Raw genomic sequence first — 19,757 nt, forward strand, 5'->3', positions numbered from 1 at the left:
TGGCAGTGTATCGTAGTATCAGTCAGGGTTGGAAGGGACCACAAGGATCATCTAGTTCCAACCCCCCTGCCATGGGCAGGGACACCCCACACTAGATCAGGCTGGACAGAGCCTCATCCAGCCTGATCTTAAACACCTCCAGGGACGGGACCTCGACCACCTCCCTGGACAACCCATTCCAGGGCTTCACCACTCTCATGGTGAAGAACCTCCTCCTCACATCCAGCCTGAATCTCCCCACCTCCAGCTTCATTCCATTCCCCCTAGTCCTATCACTACCTGAGATCCTGAGAAGTCCCTCCCCAGCCTTCTTGTAGGCCCCCTTCAGATACTGGAAGGCCACAGGTCTTGCACTGAGTTTGAACAAGGAGCAAACTCTTAAAATATTTCAGTAACCAATCAGCAGCTGCTGCAGGGCTACATAATGAAGATGGTATCTTTTTAAAGGAAGATGGTGTATTTTTAAAGGGAGTGGGAGAAAACTAGAAGCAAACCAGGATAAAATGGAACCTTAGTTTAGTGTTTTTACAATGTTTAATTGGCTACAAAAATTAATGTTTTATCTTTTTACTTTAGCCTTTGTCAAGAGAATACCACTATGGCAATAACTTTGGCTACATAGTGGCTTTCAAGCCATTTGGTGAGAAAGAATGGAGAAGAGTTACAGTTACTAATCCTGAAATTGGCCGATATGTCCACAAGGATGAATCGATGCCACCGTCAACCCAGTATCAAGTAAAAGTGAAAGCTTTTAACAACAAAGGGGATGGACCCTTCAGTCTCACTGCTGTCATCTATTCAGCACAAGATGGTGAGTAAAAGTTTTGTACTGAGGGTCCAGATTAGCACCATTCAACATCAGCAGAAAAAACCTTGACGCTGCTTTATGTAGCAGCGTACACCTTCAGCAAGGGGGATGTGTGTTCCTCACACAAAACACTTGCAGTTGTTCTGAGTAAACAGTGTCAGATTCTGCTTTCAGTGGGATGCAGAACACTTGGTTGTACTTGCTGTCAAAAACAAAAAACTCTGATCTTTATATTGGTCTCCTAAACATATACACCATTAACAGTGGTGTCTTTGTGATCTTAATACTTGCATTTGACATAGGTGTAATTTTTTGTCTTCATAACAGACCACACTAAAGCCACACACATCAGTAGATCACTATCAGAATTTAGCCCAAAATTGTGAAGGAATGGTAGTTCAGTTGTGTCTAGTTATATTTTGTGCTGGGTTGAGGCAGCCCCCTTCCCCACCACTGGCAACAATAAACACTCAGACAAACAGATTGCAAAAGTGATGGAAAGTTTAAATACAAAGCAGTGAACTTTTACAGAAAGCCAAAAGCGCAGTGACAAAGAAAGATCCCAAAACAGACCCAGAGAGATCCCATCCCCACCTGAGGGTACACCCAAAACCCCCAGGGCTCCTTCTTCCCCCCCACTACTAGGCTAATCTCAGCTGGCCACGTCTGAGACTGCCCATCCCCCCATGGCCTTGGGCCTAGCCAGGCCCAAAGCCAGGAGGCATCTCCCCCAGTTACCGGCTGACGGAGGAGGAAGAGAAGAGGAGGTGCTAGATTCCGCACTGCATCTTATAGTGTGCAAAGAATTGGGGTAGGAAATACTACATAATTTCCTGTGTCCACCCCTCTGGGCTGGACTTCTGGACACAGGAAGTAAACATTGCAGGGGGGCACCCAACTCAAACTGCAACATATTTCCAGCATGTTACATGTTGACGACGGAGAATGGAATCAGTACGGATGACCAATATGATCTAGTATTGTTCATTTATTAAGGGAACCTCTACAGCTTCTATAGACTGGCAGAGCATCGTTGGCATAGCTTCATTGGTTCCCCACCAGTGACCCCACATCCTACTATTATAGGTTATTGGTTAAACTACTAGTACCACGCGAGGTTGTTGATCGACGTATGCATCCTGTTATTCCAAGATAACTCTCTGTGTTTATAGCTACCAGTGCCTGGCTTTAGTTACAGTGCTGCAGGCACAGCACTGTTTTGATAAACTGCTAGCTACTTCTATGCTTATACTAAGCATGGCCTACCACCATGTCAAGCTCTAAGCTTATACTGCCAGATTGCTCACACTGCTTATTGCTACCATTGCCACAGTTAAGTCTAGTATAAGCTATCCCTACCACATCGTCTATTACAGTTTGGATGTTAGAGCTATCCAGTGAATAATGTAATGAAAACCTCTTTGACATTTCACTAATATTCTTTGTCTTAATTCTTACTGGAATTATTTCACATGCTGTGATCTATAAAATGGAAATGTAAATGATATTACCAGACATAGCAGGAGGGAGAAAGTAGTAGAAGGAGGTTTATCTGAAATCGGAAGAAACGTATACAGTATCCTAATTGCAATGTAATCACTCAAGCCTGTTTTTAAAGAAATGAGGTTTATTAATTTCTGCCAGAAACTCAAAGAATTGCTCATATTTTTCTTCCCATAGAGCAGAGTCTCCTTCACAAAGTCAACAGACCCAAACCAAAGAGCCAAGAGAAGGTATATGATAACAAGGCCACATTCTCACACTTCTTACTCTGTTCTTTACTGTGTACTTTATTGGAGATTTATGTTCGTGATTCCCATTAGCACTAATGGGAACTTTGGACACAAATTGCCCACACACAGAGAAAAGATAAAATAGTCTTTTGTTTCTTATGATAATTCAGGATTTAAGCTAGCAACACTTAGCTGTCTGAAGAGGTTAATGCCAATCCTTTTTCTCAGAAAAGTGCACCTCAGGATATCCTCTTCAGCAGGATGGTTGCTTTTGCAATTGTGTAAGTGATAGCTATGGTGTAATAAAAGCCGCATCTGTCAAATAATGTTTCCAAATCCATCTTTGCTCAGAGATGTTATTGACAGCTGATTGATAAGCTCCCATGTGTTTGTTAGGATTATACTAACCACGTCAGGAATGGCAGTGTTCATGTAGCTCTCTTAAGTTCACAGACATGGCAAATTCTATTAACTCTAGAAGGCAGAGGAAAACCAGATGGGCAGTAGTGTGTGGCAGATATGCCAGCTTCCAGATAAAGAAGTCCCTTCATTGGCTTATAATGTTCTAAAATGGACTTTAGCAAAGTCCAGGCAATTGATAGGAACACTTGTTGTTCAGTGATGCCAGATGCAGGCAGCAAAAGCAATAGAAGCTCATTGAGCCTACCTCTTTTCTTTGATTTCAAGCACAAGAGTCACCAAGACTCTCAGATTCACAGTGCTCCAAATCTTCCCAGTAGTACCTACAACTGTTGTGCAGACCTATGACCTGACTACTGACCACATCAAATCCAGGAACTGTGGGGCAGCTTAGGAGGAGTTTTTCTGATAAGTCATACACAAAGTCACCTCTGTACCTTGTAGTATGCTTATTGGTTCCCAGGCTTAACTTTATGTAGTCACATGTAGAGGATGTGTGCTATGTTTTCAGTGAAGAGAATGTGAGGCCCACCTGACTGCTTCTGTTGCTGACAGAATTACTGAATTAGAAGACTAGAGAAAAGCAGCTGATGTCACCTTTCTGGCTCAGGAGACACTACAAAATATTTATAGAACTTAAATGCCAAGTAAGGATATAAATTATTTGGAGCTCATAAACAAGCATAAGCAGGTGAAATATTGCTCAGAGTATTGTATCAAAATCCTCAGCAGATGGAACTTTTCAATATGGACCATTTGGGCAAGTTTTGTACTTGATACAATGGAGAAGACTCTGACAGTGATTTGGGAATAGATTAGATGACCACATCTATTCCACCTGTACTTCTGCACCTCTGAATCGGCAAGTGATATTGCTGCTGTCAGACAACAACTTCTCAAAGGTAGTATGGAAATTTTAGAGTAATGTGGCCATACAGTATTCCAGAGGGGTGTATATATGCATACCAGGAAATTTCTGTGTTCCCACACGTTTTAAGCCAGATCCCATGTCTGACAAATACTAGTCATAGCTGCCATTGCCATAACTGAGTTATGATTGCTAGTAAGGAGTGCACAGGCCTCTTGCTTATCTAAATTCCTGTCACTGTGAAAACAGTTTTGCAATAATGTATAATTTTTTAATTATACATTTGCATTATTAACAGTCACTGAAAGACAATTACAAAAGGTAACTTTGCATATAGGATTATTTTGTTACCTAGGATACTTTTCACGAGAGATGTAACTGATTTTTTTTCTTACCAGTGGCTGTTTTGATGCATAGTTGACTGGATGCCCATTTGGAAGATTAAATGTATGAAAGCTTTCCTCAGATTGGGCTGCCATGCCTGTCTGTTGCAACTTGTTTCAATAGACTTGTGACAGAGAGCTGTTCTTAGCTTGGAAAACTTAGCTTTTGTAGACATTGCTAAGTTTAATGCTTTATGAATTCCTTACCTCATTTAAAATGCAAGCAGCAGTGAAATAACTGCTTCTTATGATGAAATTAGAACCTGGTATTCTAAGCCCTGAATGCAAGTGTACCCCATTATAGTGGTCTGTGTTCTGCACTGCTTCCTCTCCACAACTAATAACACAAATAAAATGACCTGTGTGACCGTTTGAGACTGACCTTGGACTGATAAGCGTGAGGCCTGCAAACCTACTAACATTTTGCTCTAATTTATAACTTCTTTTAATTAACAACTGCTCCTTTCCTCTCTTTCTAACCCTCTCTGGGGAAAAAGGGGAGAGAAGGGGGTACGGGGAGGGGGGAACCCTCCTCCTGCTGGAGGAGGGGAATCTCATTCCTGTGTTACTTTGCTGTATATTTCTGTGTATATATTGTAAATACTGTAAATTGTGTGTATATACACCCTGCAGCCCCTAAAACCGCTTGTAAATACAGCGTTCCTTTGCTCATCCACCTGTGGTTAGCTGTGGTGCTTTTTTCCCCTTCACTTTGTGGGGGGAGAAGGCTGGGCCTTTATCCCAAACCCACAACAACCTGTGTGATTTATGCCTCATAGAAGGGTGCTATTCATAGCCAGTAATGCTATTGGATTATTTCACACCTGTTTTCAAATGTATATTGCTATTGGTCAGCTCTACATCTAATATCTGGTCTCATAAAAGCCTTGTATCATCGTGACTAAATGACATATGCGTGAATATGTATGTAATCTGTGTGCAAAGATCACTGGAGGCTTCATTCTGTTTATCAAAGCCTGGTTTTAATTTACACAAATTTCAGCATGGAACCAGTTGAGACATAAAGATACATAGTCTGAGCCAAGTGACAGGATAATTTCTTTGTTCTTATGGAGTCATTTCCCATACAGATCATGACTGAATGTAAAGTTTACTCAAGTAAAACCAGATTAAGGACTGACATGCTTGACTCCCCGATACCAAGAAAACAATACAAAATACTGAAGTGAGAAGAGCCCCTGTAAGCAAGTATGACACTGACATGGGATGAGATGGGGTCTTTAATGTGTGTTTTGTCTTTCAGCTCCAACTGAAGTACCTACAGATGTGAATGTGAAAGTTCTGTCATCTTCTGAAATGTCTGTTTCTTGGCACCATGTTTCTGATAAATCTGTGGATGGATATCAGGTGAGTTTGGATGTGACACTGTGTATCTTCTCATTCATTTAATTTCAACAGTTAAATGCAGGAATAACTCCTGTTCTTGCAGTCTACCCTTTAGGGTTCACTGCTCTCCATTGTTGTTTGCTGTACAGATTTCACATCCTAAGAGAGATTGGTTTTGGTGCTGTGCACTTCATTGCTAAAACATTAACAAATGTTTGTGCTCACTCTTCAAGTGAGAAAAGACATTGTTTGATCAAAGAATCTTACCTGTGTTACACAATCAAATGCGTATTTCTGTGTTCTCAAAACACACTGAAATGAAATTTTAGGTGTTATTGTCAACACAGATGTGAAACTATCACTAACTTGTGGCCAATTTAAATTATCAGCAGTTACTAATATAATTCACCCACAAATCCCCAGTAAGTTGGACGACATGACAAATGCCCAGAATCCAGTAGAACAGAGACAGTGCTATTGTGCAAGACATCAATGTTTTGCTCGTGGTTGCTGTTCTCCACGTGAAAAAGAGCTTCAAGTTATGTTTGTCTGGTCCAAGACTAAGTTGTATTACCAGTACAAATTGTTCTTGTCTTTGTACAAAGGTGATGACAGCCACAGGGTAGGTGCAGCCAGGAATAACCAGGTAGTACTCCTGCCGGGAAGCTGTAACATCATCTGTGGACAGTGGATGCTGATGAACTCTGCTGTGTGCATCCAGTTTACTTTGGCTGCACTCCAAAATAAGGAATTGGGCCTTGGTTTGCTAGTGATTTTGATTTAAGTTGTTGGCTGCTTGCTGGTAGTGCACATACAAATGTGGAGTGACCTGACAGAATGGATTTTTATAACCAAGATCAATGAATCAGTGTTCTTTCAATTAGTAGTACTTGTTTCTGTATTTCCTGTCTCCATGAGATTTATGTAATGCTTTTGGGGTACTCTAAGAATACCAAAGATCTCAATAGGAACTAGCATAGTGTCTCATAAAAACAACAAATTCAGCAGAATAGGATGGACAAATTCATGGTCATAACTGAGAGCTGGATGGAATGGCCAGGTGTGTGAGATTCAGCCAGCCATGTAGCAGTCTTGTGCTCCAAAGCTGGACAGTCTGCACAGAAACCAGGCAGGAAGTTTGCACTCCCTGAATAATCAAAACAGGCACACCAGGGGATGTAGAGAGAGCAGCCACAAAGAGTGCTGAGGGAGCTTGGGATTAACAGGGAATGAGGTAGGAAAGCTGGAGTGGTAAGGATAAGTGGGGTGGCCTGAATATGTACTGCAAGCAGTGGCATTAGGATATGAATTTCTTATGTTTTTTCTCTTTTTATAAAGAAATCTCCTAGTTGTCAGGACTATGGAAAACAGTTCCCATCTCTCTACAGAACAAAATAGACTGACAGGCACAAGTTACTGCCCCATGGAGCACAGTAAGGTGTTAATGCTGAGGTGTTTTTCTGTAGAGCAATCACCAGCCTCATTTCTAGTAAAGAAGAAAAGGAGGAAAGGGCAAGCTTGTGCTTCTACATCAAGAACAAAATGAAGTCTTGTGCTTCTGAAGGTCAGATCTCCCCGTAGTCCTGGCGGAGCCACAGGACAGGGCAGAAACAGAGAGGGCTCTTCCAGAAGAGCAAGGCTGCAGGTAGCTGTTATGAAGTTACAATACAAGTTCTGGGGAAAGGAGCACTCAAACTACATTATAAATTCCAATTAATACATCTGGAAGGCTCTGTCTCTATTGGCATCAAGAAACAATCCAGTATTTGTTTTTCACTTACTGCTCAGCTCTAATACAGGTTAGCATAATCCCTCATTCACCAAAACACCTTCTCAGCTTCATTTTGGTCTTTAGGAGTATCTAAAAATCACATAATCAGCCTTTTACGTGCTAGGATTTAAGAGGTGGGAGTACCCTGGGCAAAGCATCTGAAGGTATTTCACCTGTGACACGATGCTTTTCACACCAGGAGGAGTCAGATTTTCTTGACACTAATGCATACTGTCAGAATGGCTGCCCTCATAATGATGAGTGTGAGCTGACACGTTTGCCATTACAGAGGAGTATCCTCAGCTCACACTTAAAGAAGAGATAGAGTATGAAAACTATCTCCATCCATATAGGGAATTTAAGATTTATGAGTTCTTACAATGGCATGCTGAAAGCCACAGCTCCTCAGTGCATGCACTACCAGAGACACTGTCTGTATTTCCTGCTGCTTCTATGCAATAGATGAAGGTTTATTTTGTTAAACAAATTTGTCCCCACCTTTGTCACTTTTTTACTGAAATATGCTATTAGCATTCTTTCTTAATATGGGTAAAGTATCTCTTATGATTCTTCTTTGTAAAGTTCTCATAAATATGAGAGCTGTTGTTTCATGACTCTTACAACAGCTTGGGATGTATTTAAATATAGTAAAATTTGAATAGAGGAGAGGACCATGAAAGAGAGCATGTTTTCCCTAGTTTCAGCACAAAAGGCTGCACTAATTCATGATGGCTAAGGCATTCCTTCCCACAGTTGGCTTATCTCCTACAACAGACTAGAGCTAAGGCTGAAACACCCTTCTGTGTACTCTGGGGATTCATTACCTGTGAGTTACCCTAACAAGGTAAGTACAGGGCACCAGGTCTTCAAGAAAAACAGAGGGGTTACTGAGCAAACAAGGGAAATATGACTTCTTGAAGTGATAAGGCAAGAGGGTGAAAGAAATTTCCAAGTGATTTCAGAAACTTTAAACTTTATTTCATTAATTTAGATAGAGAAATAGAAATATTTCTTTAGAAATAAAGAAATCAGTACTTTTTTAGCTCTCAGGATGGTCATCTTACTTCAATTTTTCTTTTTTCCCAAGAGTAGTTGCAGTGATCCAAATACATAGATGGGATTGCATATTAAATGAAGAGGTGAAGACAAACATTCTGAGTGTGTGACACAGCTCACACACTATAGGATTAGTTAGTCCACAGCAGTGCAGCCAAGAACAATAATATTTAGGATTCTAATTGAATTTTTAAATTATATTACTTCTTCTTGAAATGCAATGTACTCTCAGTGAAGTAATTTACATTTTCACTCATTGTTCTCACTTGGGGTTGTTTTTATGTTGTGTATTACTTGTTGCGTTAACACCCTTAGCATCACTGTAGTGCAAATGAACAATAGCATTGTGGAAAGTTTTGCAAGTCTGAGGTGTTAAAAACCTTCCAGCATATGCTTCATTATTAACAAAAGCTTTGCATAAAGTGTGTTTGCCATCTCCAGGTAAAATAGGTACTTAATTAACATAATAGAATGAATTAATTAGTCTTTGATAGCCAGTTAATATCAACAGTAAAGCTACCATTGGTCCTGTCATAGCTAATAAACTTCTGGCCATGTAGAATTTCACAGACTCCCCTGTGCTGCAATCTAGAAACTTGTTTGAGCTCAGGGACAGAGATAGACGTGACATCCTCAAGCTCACACTTGAGTCAGCCACTTAGAATTACCAGCTCATGGTATACAGCCAGTTGCATTCAACAGCAGCAATTTATGGGTAACAGTTAGTTTATTATAATCTTACTTTTAAAACTCTGACTTGAAGATCATAGTCAATCTTCAGCTGAAATGATTGTGGCAGTATCACAGTATCGCCAAGGTTGGAAGAGACCTCAAGGATCATTGAGTCCAACCTGTCACCACAGACCCATGACTAGACCATAGCACCAAGTGCTACAACACACGTCCAATCTCCTCTTGAACACCTTGAGGGATGGTGACTACACCACCTCCCTGGGCAGCCCATTCCAATGACTAATGACTCTCTCTGTGAAGAACTTTCTCCTCACCTCGAGCCTAAACTTCCCCTGGCACAGCTTGAGACTGTCCCCCCTTGTTCTGGTGCTGGTTGCCTGGGAGAAGAGACCAACCCCTTCCTGGCTACAACCGCCTTTCAGTTTCAGATCCATGCAGTTGGAAACCATTCATCAAGTGGAGGTTACCACCTTGCTGGTGAAGGCTGCAGGATCAATTTGGTGCTCATTCCTCAGTTGTTTTGTGGCAAAGGCTGTTAACTCAGTAAAATAATTACCTTGAGATGTGGGAATTCCCTGAATGTGAGTGCCTAAATCACTGATGTGTATTAAACTGATGTTTAGTATGATCAGGGATTAAACTCCCAAAACAGTGCAGGAGATATATAACTAAAAGCTATCTGTTTGTGCCTGCTGAAAGGCAAGTATGCATGCCATATTTAGAAATCTGAGCCAGACTGGCCTGCAAATACAGTGTGATTCTCTCTGCACAAAGAAAGAGTGAGAAAAGCTATTAAAATATTGACATTTGTAATAATGAAAGTACGAGTAACCACTAATAGTGGTGGGCAAGACTTGAGGCAGCAAACCTTGGCAAGAGACTTTAGTTTTAGATGAGATTAACTTCTATATAGTGATACTGGCTGCTATCAAGTCCAAAGATATTAGAAGCAGGTGAAGATGAGGCCCCTGGTTCACCTATTATTCAGCCACAGTATGTGCTCTGAGGTAAAAGAAGTATTTTTATTAAACATATTAATTTACACCTGAACAAGGGGAAATAAAGCCTTGCCAAAGTACAGGGTTATACCTATAATTTGTAAAGAGAACTGTAATATTAACACCTCAACAAACCATCTGCTCCTCTAACCTATTCCTCAAATGAAGTTTCCAAGGAAAACTAACATCAGTGAAGAGAAGATTAAAGTGGTTTCTATTTAAAGATAGATTAACAGGATTCCTGGTGTCACCAGACAACTCTTACAAAGCAAGATTTTTCCTTGAGCCTGAATTTGCCAACAAGGTAAACCTCTTCCTAAACAATTTTCTAAGATGGTAGCATAGCCAGAAATCACTAGGAGGACACTAGAAGCTGAGCAGAAACTCTGAGAGTAAAACCACTCAAAACCAAAATGTAATGAGCATGGCTTTTCTCTTTTTTCAGGTTACTGCAGTAATTTAATCTTATGCAAATGGTTATAAACCAGACAAAACCCAGAGACTGACAGTGTCTTCATTCTCATTTGCATCTCACAAGGCTGTGCAAAACAGAACTCTCTCTGTGTGACAGATCCTACAGAACACCATCCCTCCATAGGAATTATTCTTTTTAAACTGGTGTTTCATAATGCATAATGACTTAAAGTAGAATGGAACAGTTTATTGGGGGAAAAAAAAAAGACAGAATCACCATGGTTGGAAAAGACCTCTAAGTTCATTAAGTTCAACCAATGTCTAACTCTAGCAGGGCTGCTACTACATCATATCCTTGAGCCTATTCCAGTCTTTGCTAAGTTTTTTGATATTGAAGTTTTTCCTAATACTTAACCTAAGCCTCCCTGGCTTAACTTGGGGCCATTTCTTCCTCTTCTGTCACTTGTGACTTTTGAGAAGAGACCAACAGACACCTCTCTACAGTGTCCTTTCAGGTAGTTGTAGAGGTAGGTGCCACAACTGATACTCCTCTCAAGCAGTTGTAGAGAGCGATAATGTCTCCCCTCAGCGCCCTTTCCTTCAGATTAAACAACCCCAGCTCCTTCAGCTGCTCCTCATAAGATTTATTCTCCAGACACCTTACCAGCTTCATTGTCCTACAGGCTGTTTGCTGTGCAGCAGTTACCACCTCTCAGTTGAAATGTGGTAACACTATGGGCAGTGCCCTGGCCACCCTCTTCGTCCCCAGTGTCCCCTTGGCTGCCTTGTTACGGTCAATTGACTCTGGATTTTTGAGACGTTACAGGTTTACACTGATGCTTTTCCCATGGTTTAATCATTAACCTCCTTTGACAAATGTCATATTAGAATATGAAATATGATGGAACTTAGCTGAAGAACTTTAGAAAATTATTAGGTGCATATATCTGGGCTTCCACATACAGCAAACATGACTGAATACTTTTCATTTCCTAGGTAGAGGTACAAAATAGTTACATTTGTAAGATATTTTAAACAAACTATTGTGAAAATACTAGTGGAGTTTAATCCTCTGTAGTGTAGGAAAACAGTATTAGAGTACAGAGTAAAATGCTCAAACAAAACAGCAAGAAGAAAATAGCCCTGTTCTCTGAAGGCATTATTCATCTCCCAGACTTCTAATGCCTTAGGTGAGAAGTTAAACCACTGTGAGAAAAGGTTTCATAATAAATTTGTTTTCATTTCTTTGTGTGCAACTGGGTTAAAATCACCACCTGTAGAAGGAATTCCGTGCTTTAGTTCACTTATTACCCAGAGTATGTGGTAGAAAAATACCCAACTTGCCTAAGTTTTGTAAGAGCTTTCTTTGTGACTAAGTATGTTAAATTTAATCCTCCCATTTCCTTGCTTACAGATTCGTTACTGGGCTGCTCATGATAAAGAGGCAGCTGCACAGCGGGTGCAAGTGAGCAATCAAGAATACTCAACCAAAGTGGAAAATCTGAAGCCCAACACTCGCTACCATGTAGACGTTTCTGCCTTCAATAGTGCAGGCTATGGACCTCCCAGTAGAACCATCGATATTATTACCAGGAAAGCACGTAAGTAAATGGAGCAGGGGCTCAAGTATAATGTCATGTATTTCATTATTGCAGGTTGCATCATCTCCTTCGTTTTTTCAAGTGTGGCTTCTCATCCATAGACCCAGTGTACTCCCTTGATGTGGGATTGGTCCTTTGTCTGAAAATTTCTACTAAGGTTCCCCTTCCTCTCTTTTGTTGCCATGCACAATGTGGAGAGCATCCAAAAGGCAGTGAAGAAACTGATTGTAGTCTAACAGAAGGGTGAGCTACAAGCTTGAATCAGGTTGTTCAGGGCTTTATCCAGCTGGATCTCAAAAACCTACAGGGATAAACACTGCACAGCCTCACTGAGGAACCTGTTCCAGTGCCTGACTTTTTCTGAGCCTCTTTTAATCAAATTTGTGCCATTTTTCACTCATCCTCCTTCCATGCCACTTTGAAGAGCCTGGATCCTTCTTCTCAATAACATCCCTATAAGAACAGACAGGGCTGTTAGGACCTTTTCAAAGTAGTCTCTTCTCCAGGATGAACAAGCCCATCTGTCTCACTGTCCCTTCACAGGGCAAGTGAGCCATTTCCCCACTGGGTTGATGGCTCTCTGTTGCACTCATTCCAGATTACCGATGTCTGTCTTTCTACTGGAGGCCCCCAAGCTGGACATGGTGTTCCAAACGATGACCAGTTCAGACCAGCTATTACTTAGACAGCTGTGCACTGTCTTTATGTTTAATCAGCAATGAGAAGCTTTGTATTCTTACAATTAAAATGTGACCAATTGCCATTTTCATTAACAGTAGAGGGAGCCAGAATCAGGCAGCCTTGAAAAGTGGATGATCTGAATGACACTCTTGAATTTACATGTCATAATAGGTTTCTGAATATAGCTCCTAACTTAATGATGATACCTAGCACTAACATATGGGGAGCAACGTTCAATTAAGAAATACATCTTGTGTATTTAAAACACAATTATGTGGGCTAAAAATACATACAACTAATGTGAGGATTTCTGCCACTAAATAATCTGTTGTGCAACTTGCACCTGCAGGGTTCATTTGCATTGAATAAGACCATTTTATAAGCTTATTGTCTGAAATATAATTAATGGTTTCTGCTGTGGGGTACTGCAATTTCTACTGCAGTAAATACTGTAGAAATGCCTCTAAATGGTTAGCGAAATGTTTAATCTCAATGAATATATATGACTTAAGCCACATTTTTGGGAGGTTCTGAACATGATTTCATGCCAACAAACACAAATGGTCAACAGCACTGTGAAGGGTAATGCTGGCCACTTCCATTCTGGCAAGACAGAGAGGCAAACCCACAAGGCAGCCGCTGCACAAGCCTTCCAAAATCGCCTGGCTGGAGCTGTAACAGTTCACTCCAGTTCATTCCCTTAATCATATCACATCAGCATAATTTCCCTTTGGGAATTTTTGCATGGCTTTATAAAAGGATCAGTGAATGTTTATGAAATCTCATTTATGTGCAGCATTTATGTTGCTTTTCAGCTCCAAGCCAGCGTCCAAGAATTATCAGTTCTGTAAGATCTGGTTCAAGGTACATCATCACCTGGGATCACGTGAAGGCAATGTCGAACGAGTCTGCAGTTGAAGGATACAAAGTATGATCTTTGAAAACATTTTTTATCTTTGTGTATGCTACATGAAGTGCATTTTATAGTACAGTATTGAACGCTTGTACCTAATCAGACTTAAACATAGCTACATGCCAAAAACAAAGATATCATGCTCAGAGATCACAGATGTCCTGTAGGCTTATGGCAAAGCCAGTGGGCTCAAGTCAGTACAATGAGAAAGCATTGAGGCACTGGAATTCATTTGGGTGGGACAATTAAATCAGTTGACTGCAGCAACCTGCTAAAAATAGCACTAAAAGCCCCAAACTCTTCAGTAGTTTTTCCTTATACCAATATGCATCGTTCCAGCTTTCCTTGCCCATCTCCATGGGAGCTACAGTTCCTGGAACAAGATTTCCCTAAAGTTTGAAAAGGTAGAGGAAGGGAAGGGGCATCACAGTATCACAGTATAACTAAGGTTGGAAGAGACCTCGAGGATCATCGAGTCCAACCTATCAACACAGACCTCATGACTAGACCATGGCACCAAGTGCCATGTCCAGTCCCCTCTTGAACACCTCCAGGGATGGTGACTCCACCACCTCCCTGGGCAGCCCATTCCAATGCCGAACGACTCGCTCGGTGAAGAACTTTCTCCTCACCTCGAGTCTAAACCTCCCTTGGCGCAGCTTAAGACTGTGTCCCCTTGTTCTGGTGCTGGTTGCCTGGGAGAAGAGACCAACCTCTTCCCGGCTACAACCACCTTTCAGATAGTTGTAGAGGGCAATGAGGTCACCCCTGAGCCTCCTCTTCTCCAGACATTTAACCTCATTAGGTGCAACTACTGTATAACTAGAGCAGATGTATATACTAACTACAGGGCATACAGAAAGCTCCAAAAAGTAATTCCCATTTAACCACTGCCTGCCTGGTGGTAAGAAACTTAGTATCATGATCTACACATACAAATTTTGCTTGAGTTGAACTGCTTCCTGAGAATTGCTGATAGTGTTTCACAGAGATTATTTCAGAAGGAGTGAGGATAATTTCTGTAAGTCTCACAAGATATATGCCACCACATTTCATAGTTTCATTCAGGGTTGGAAGGGACCACAAGGATCACCTAGTTCCAACCCCCCTGCCATGGCCAGGGACACCCCACACTAGATCAGGCTGGACAGAGCCTCATCCAGCCTGGTCTTAAACACCCCCAGGGACGGGGCCTCGACCACCTCCCTGGACAACACATTCCAGGGTTTCACCACTCTCAACATTTGCATTAGTTGAGAGTTGATAATATAATTAGTGTTTGTTTCATTTATGAAAATGCTAACAAATTTAATGTCATAAAACCCAGCTGAGTTCTCAGATTTTTATTTGATCCTCTCTGCCACCCTGCATTATTATCTTCCATCATTTACTTATTTCAAATGCAAGGGCTGAAATGATTTTTCCAAAGGTACCATAATTTTACAAGAGAGAAAATAAGGAGGAAGCATCCTGTCCAGATTCATCTGATGTAAAAATAGATAAAGTAGCATCAGCTACTCTTTTGATATATATAGGCTTCATACATCATGCTTGGTGCCATGGTTTAGTTGGGTTGGATTGGTTGATGGGTTGGACGCGATGATCTTGAAGGTCTCTTCCAACCTGGTTTATTCTGTTCTATCAGTACAAACCTAATTCTTTTTCACTGACACATTGTACCTATGTAAATGTGTTTTCAGTTTTCATAGAAATACAACATTTCAATAACTATACTTGCTATGACTTTCCCAGGTACTTTATAGACCAGATGGGCAACATGAAGGCAAGTTGTTTTCAACTGGAAAGCACACAATAGAGGTCCCAGTCCCCAGTGATGGTGAATACGTTGTGGAGGTCCGTGCACACAGTGAAGGAGGAGATGGAGAAGTAGCTCAAATAAAGATTTCAGGTGAGGAGATAACTTCCCTTCTTCTTTCCCACACTACTGAATATCTTGAACTGATTATATTCCTTCTGTTAACTGTCTAGAGATGGGCACACCATTCCCATCCAAAATCTGAGAGGTAACTCTTCAGCAGTGAGTACTCTGAGAATTAGAGTGTCTTAAAATATTTCTGAAGCCTCATAAAGCACATAGGACACTTCAGCAGCAGTCCAACTCAATCCTGGAAGCACTGCCAGTCTTCCAAATATCAAACTGTTTCTACTGGTGCTGCATTAGGCTGCCATTTCTAGTAGTCTTGCAAGCACAACTACGTGATGCAGTCCTCAGACTCAAGATGTTAGCTTGCAATAATCCTGTGGTTTCTAGTTCCTGTTGCCTCTCTATCTCATTCCTTTGACAGCTTCCTCTGCAAGCAAAGTAAGTGAGAAAAGTGAGTGGTTCACAGTGATCCACAGGCCAGTTGCTAGGGAAGGTCCACTTTTCAGGAAAGAGAGAAGATATGATGCAAAAATGTAAATAAGCAGTGAGAAATGCAACAGGCTCAGCATTGGAGTGGTGTGGATGATAGGTAAAGAGACCATGGCTCAGGCTGGTTCAGCTTGTGCTCAGTTTTGACTCTGAATACAAGCTCAGGCATGCTCTGCATGTGTCTTTTCTTAGTTTTGTAACCTAGGTAGTGCCTTAGCACACAGTGTATGAAGCAGAACATAGGAATAAATATCAAGTACTTGAATAATGTCTTTACAAGGTTAAGGTTTAAATGCATGCATTATATTCTTGTCCTTGTCATTTAAAAATGAATTTGAGGAATATTAATTACTAACTATTAACAGTATTGTCATACAACTGGTGTAGCCATTACTGTGCCTTAAATAAAGCAATGCCTGCACTGTATTCTCTGTGTACGGTAAGTGGAGGTTCCTATTCCTAAAGGAGTGGACCTCCAGTATGCTGCTTTTTAATAGTATGTACAGTTTGTATCACCTAGTGTTAACTCATCAGGATTACCATTTTTGTTTGCAGCTATTGAAGCATCTATTCCACTTTTTGTCAAATGGAATCTTAAAGGTGGAGAATCCATCATTTGCCAGATGTGTTGTTCTCATGATTAACTGCCTGCACTGTTGACATTTCTGGGACTAGATTTTAACTACATTTATCCATTCTGGGAGTCTGATCATTGTTTCCTTTTGTATCTTTTGTCTAGATTAAAGAGTCTTTTTGTGCCTGATGTGTTCCCCCCATTAAGAAATGTATATATATATCAGTAACTTGACTAATCAAATGCTAAACAGGTAGAATGCCTTGTTTGTGCCTGATGTGTTCTCCCCATTAGGAAATGTATATAAGTAACTTGACTAATCAAATGCTAAAGAGGTGGAGTGCCTTGAATTTCTCTGTGATAACATTTTCTTCAGGTCTTAAATAATTTCAACAACTCTTTTTTTTCACTTCTCCAGCTTCTGAGAATTCCTTTAGGACTGTAGATACTATGTGCATTGTTTCAGCTCTGCTGTCTGCAGAGGGAGTCTTGCCTCCCTACAGTGACTACTCCATCAATGTTCATTAAAGGCTTTCATTGCCTGTTTATTTCCTTGCACTGGATCATAAAATGTTTTTCACCTTGCTTGTCCAACAGCAGTTCTAAATCATTTCTGGAATCCTTACTTTTCAGGATACAGTGTGCCATCCTGATCTGTGTGGCATGTCTCTTTTTTCTCCTGGGTGTGTAATTTTGTACGTGGCTATGATGTATAGTTGGTTTTTGAATGGCTTCAGTTCCCATGCTGTCTGGGTTTCTCTGTGAATGTGATGTTGTCATCAGTTTTCACTACTTTGCAATTTTGGTTCAGGTACACAGTTCCTTAGGTGTTTTACCTTTGGTTTTGAGTGAAAATGTTTAGACTGCTGTTTGCTGTGAAATTCCACTAGAAATTGAATGGACATTCTTCAATAATTGTGCTTTGAATTCTGAATTCTGTTTGAATTCTGAATCCACAAATCATACACTCTGTCAGGTATGAAGTCAACCACTTCTACAAAGCCTGTCATACACTGGGGGAATCACTTTTAACATGTTTTGTGGGCTGCAAAAAAGTTGAAGCAACTGCTATCTTTGGGACATGCCTTAGATCATCTTCGCATCACGCATCTATGAACATCTATCATCAGACCTTTTAGGTGGTAGCAGAGAGATTCTTTTCCAGTCTGGAAGGAGAACCATCGTGTCAGTACGATGTTGAGCCCAAGCTTATCAGTCTTGCCAGTAATGCCTGCCCCAAGCATACCTCTACAAAGTTAGCACCTCTGGGAGAACTACCACTCTACAAATGCTAGTTCATAGAGTTTTGTATTCTCTGTTTTCACACTGCAGGCAAATATTCAGCCACAACTTACCATTCCCCAGCTAGATAGAGTTTGACTGTGCCTCGCATGGCCTAGATAAAAGCAGCATTCCCTGAACTCAATTTAGAAAGTATGATAGAAAAGGAGACAAAGAGGAGGGTAATCTCTTTGGCATATGCAATATACAGATAATTGGGCAAGTATTTCAGGCTATTTCTGGTTTCAAATCAAGCTTTTTCTGAAAAGCAGAATGAAATGTAGTTTTAACACCTATATATGGCAAATTATGTCTCCTAATTTTTATTCATAAGGAAATTTTCCAGTAGCTTGGCAGAGTTTAGAATAATTGCCTGAAAGGGATTATAAAATGGTGAGCACCTTCTAGGTGATGATGTTTTTCTCAGAAACATACAAAGAAGAGAAGGTTTGCTTTCATAAGAATGTGTGTTCTAGTGGTTGACTGGCTGAAATGGAAGTTATGTGCTTAACAAGAGATCTAAACAATAGCTAAGGCAAAACATAAGGCATCTTACAAAATTCAGAGACAAGCATTGCCTTACTTGACCTTTAAGCATCTGAATCTGGAGTTTGCAAACCAAATTATTTTCCTGCATGAGTGAATAGGGCAAATTAAGCAACTAGGGCAGGTGTTCAAAAGAGCCTGACAAGGAATGACCAGACCTTATGCAAACTGGAAGGCTGCATCAAAGAGAGGAATGTCTAGAAAACCTGTATCTCCTCCTGCTGTTCACAGAGTATCAAGTCCAAGGTAATCTACATAATAAACTTGAGTTAGGTGTCTAAGCTCTCATTTATAATAGTTGTCATTTAGGGTGTAATTGAGAAGCTTAAACAAAGCCCGTAACATTTGAGATGCCCCAGATTACCAGGGACATCCACACAATCCTGGCAGGCATGACAAAATCTGCAGTAGACCTGAGGTCTTCTGGATCAGTAGCTGGAGACCAGTCAAAATACCAGAAGACATCTTTTGGCCTATATTTCAGGTGTATTGAACTGAATTCTTTTGGAAAACAATACCATTTTCTTGATGGTGCAGTCCTCAGACTATTACCTGTTATTGATCTTCCATGTAAGTGAGGAGAAACCTGCAACTTGTAGTCCAAGAGTGATCAAAAGATACTTCAGAGCCTTTGGACAGTGGTTAGGGGAATCTGAGGTAAAGGGTATTTGTTCTTCTCTCATTGCAGGCAGTGACATTTGAAAGAACACAGGGATTCAGGCTGCTCCATGGCTGGTTGCACAGCCACAATTTTGGTTTACTTGACACTGGAATGGTTTGCACAGCACTAGGCTTGCTGACATCAAATGGGAGACACCCTTCTCAAAGGGAGAAGAGAGTCTTTGCTCAAGAAATTGCAAGGACTTTAAAGTAGATGTGAAGGGGGAAGGGGGATAACAGTATGGGGCTTATGACAAACTGTGGGATGACACACAAGGGACAAGGTGCTAGTAAGAGCCTTCACCCTGTTGCCTTGAAGCATGCTGGGGACAGTGCAGCACAGTCAATGCCTTACAGAGATGAACCAGGGGCTCCTGAGCTAGTAGGAGCCAAGAGGGAAATGTCAGTAGAACACTTTAAGGGAACTGAGGAGTGTTTCTCTAAGATGGTGACCCAGCTGAGAGCCCAGCTGAAGTGCCTCTGCATGAGCACATACATCATGGAGACCAAACAGGAGGAGATGAAGCTACTGTGCTGCTAGAAAGCTGCAATGTAGTGGCCATTACTGAAATAGGACGTATCCTATGACTGGAAACACAAATGCTTACTGTAACATCACTTGATATATATATGTTG

General features: G+C 40.9%; 1 protein-coding gene across 1 annotated transcript in view; it reads left to right on the forward strand.

Moving 5' to 3' along the window:
• The window catches only part of CNTN1 (contactin 1), a 253,887-nt gene that overhangs the window by 219,071 nt on the left and 15,059 nt on the right, over positions 1-19,757 (forward strand). Inside the window, exons 20-24 of the mRNA XM_068170206.1 lie at positions 577-811; positions 5,477-5,580; positions 11,906-12,092; positions 13,589-13,701; positions 15,439-15,595. Coding sequence (XP_068026307.1) covers positions 577-811; positions 5,477-5,580; positions 11,906-12,092; positions 13,589-13,701; positions 15,439-15,595 — 796 coding nt within the window. The remainder of the gene's footprint in view (positions 1-576; positions 812-5,476; positions 5,581-11,905; positions 12,093-13,588; positions 13,702-15,438; positions 15,596-19,757) is intronic.

Source organism: Melanerpes formicivorus, unplaced genomic scaffold (assembly GCF_026170545.1).
Source record: "Melanerpes formicivorus ecotype bairdi unplaced genomic scaffold, bMelFor1.0.p_v2 SCAF_3, whole genome shotgun sequence".
NCBI classification, from domain to species: Eukaryota; Metazoa; Chordata; class Aves; order Piciformes; family Picidae; genus Melanerpes; species Melanerpes formicivorus.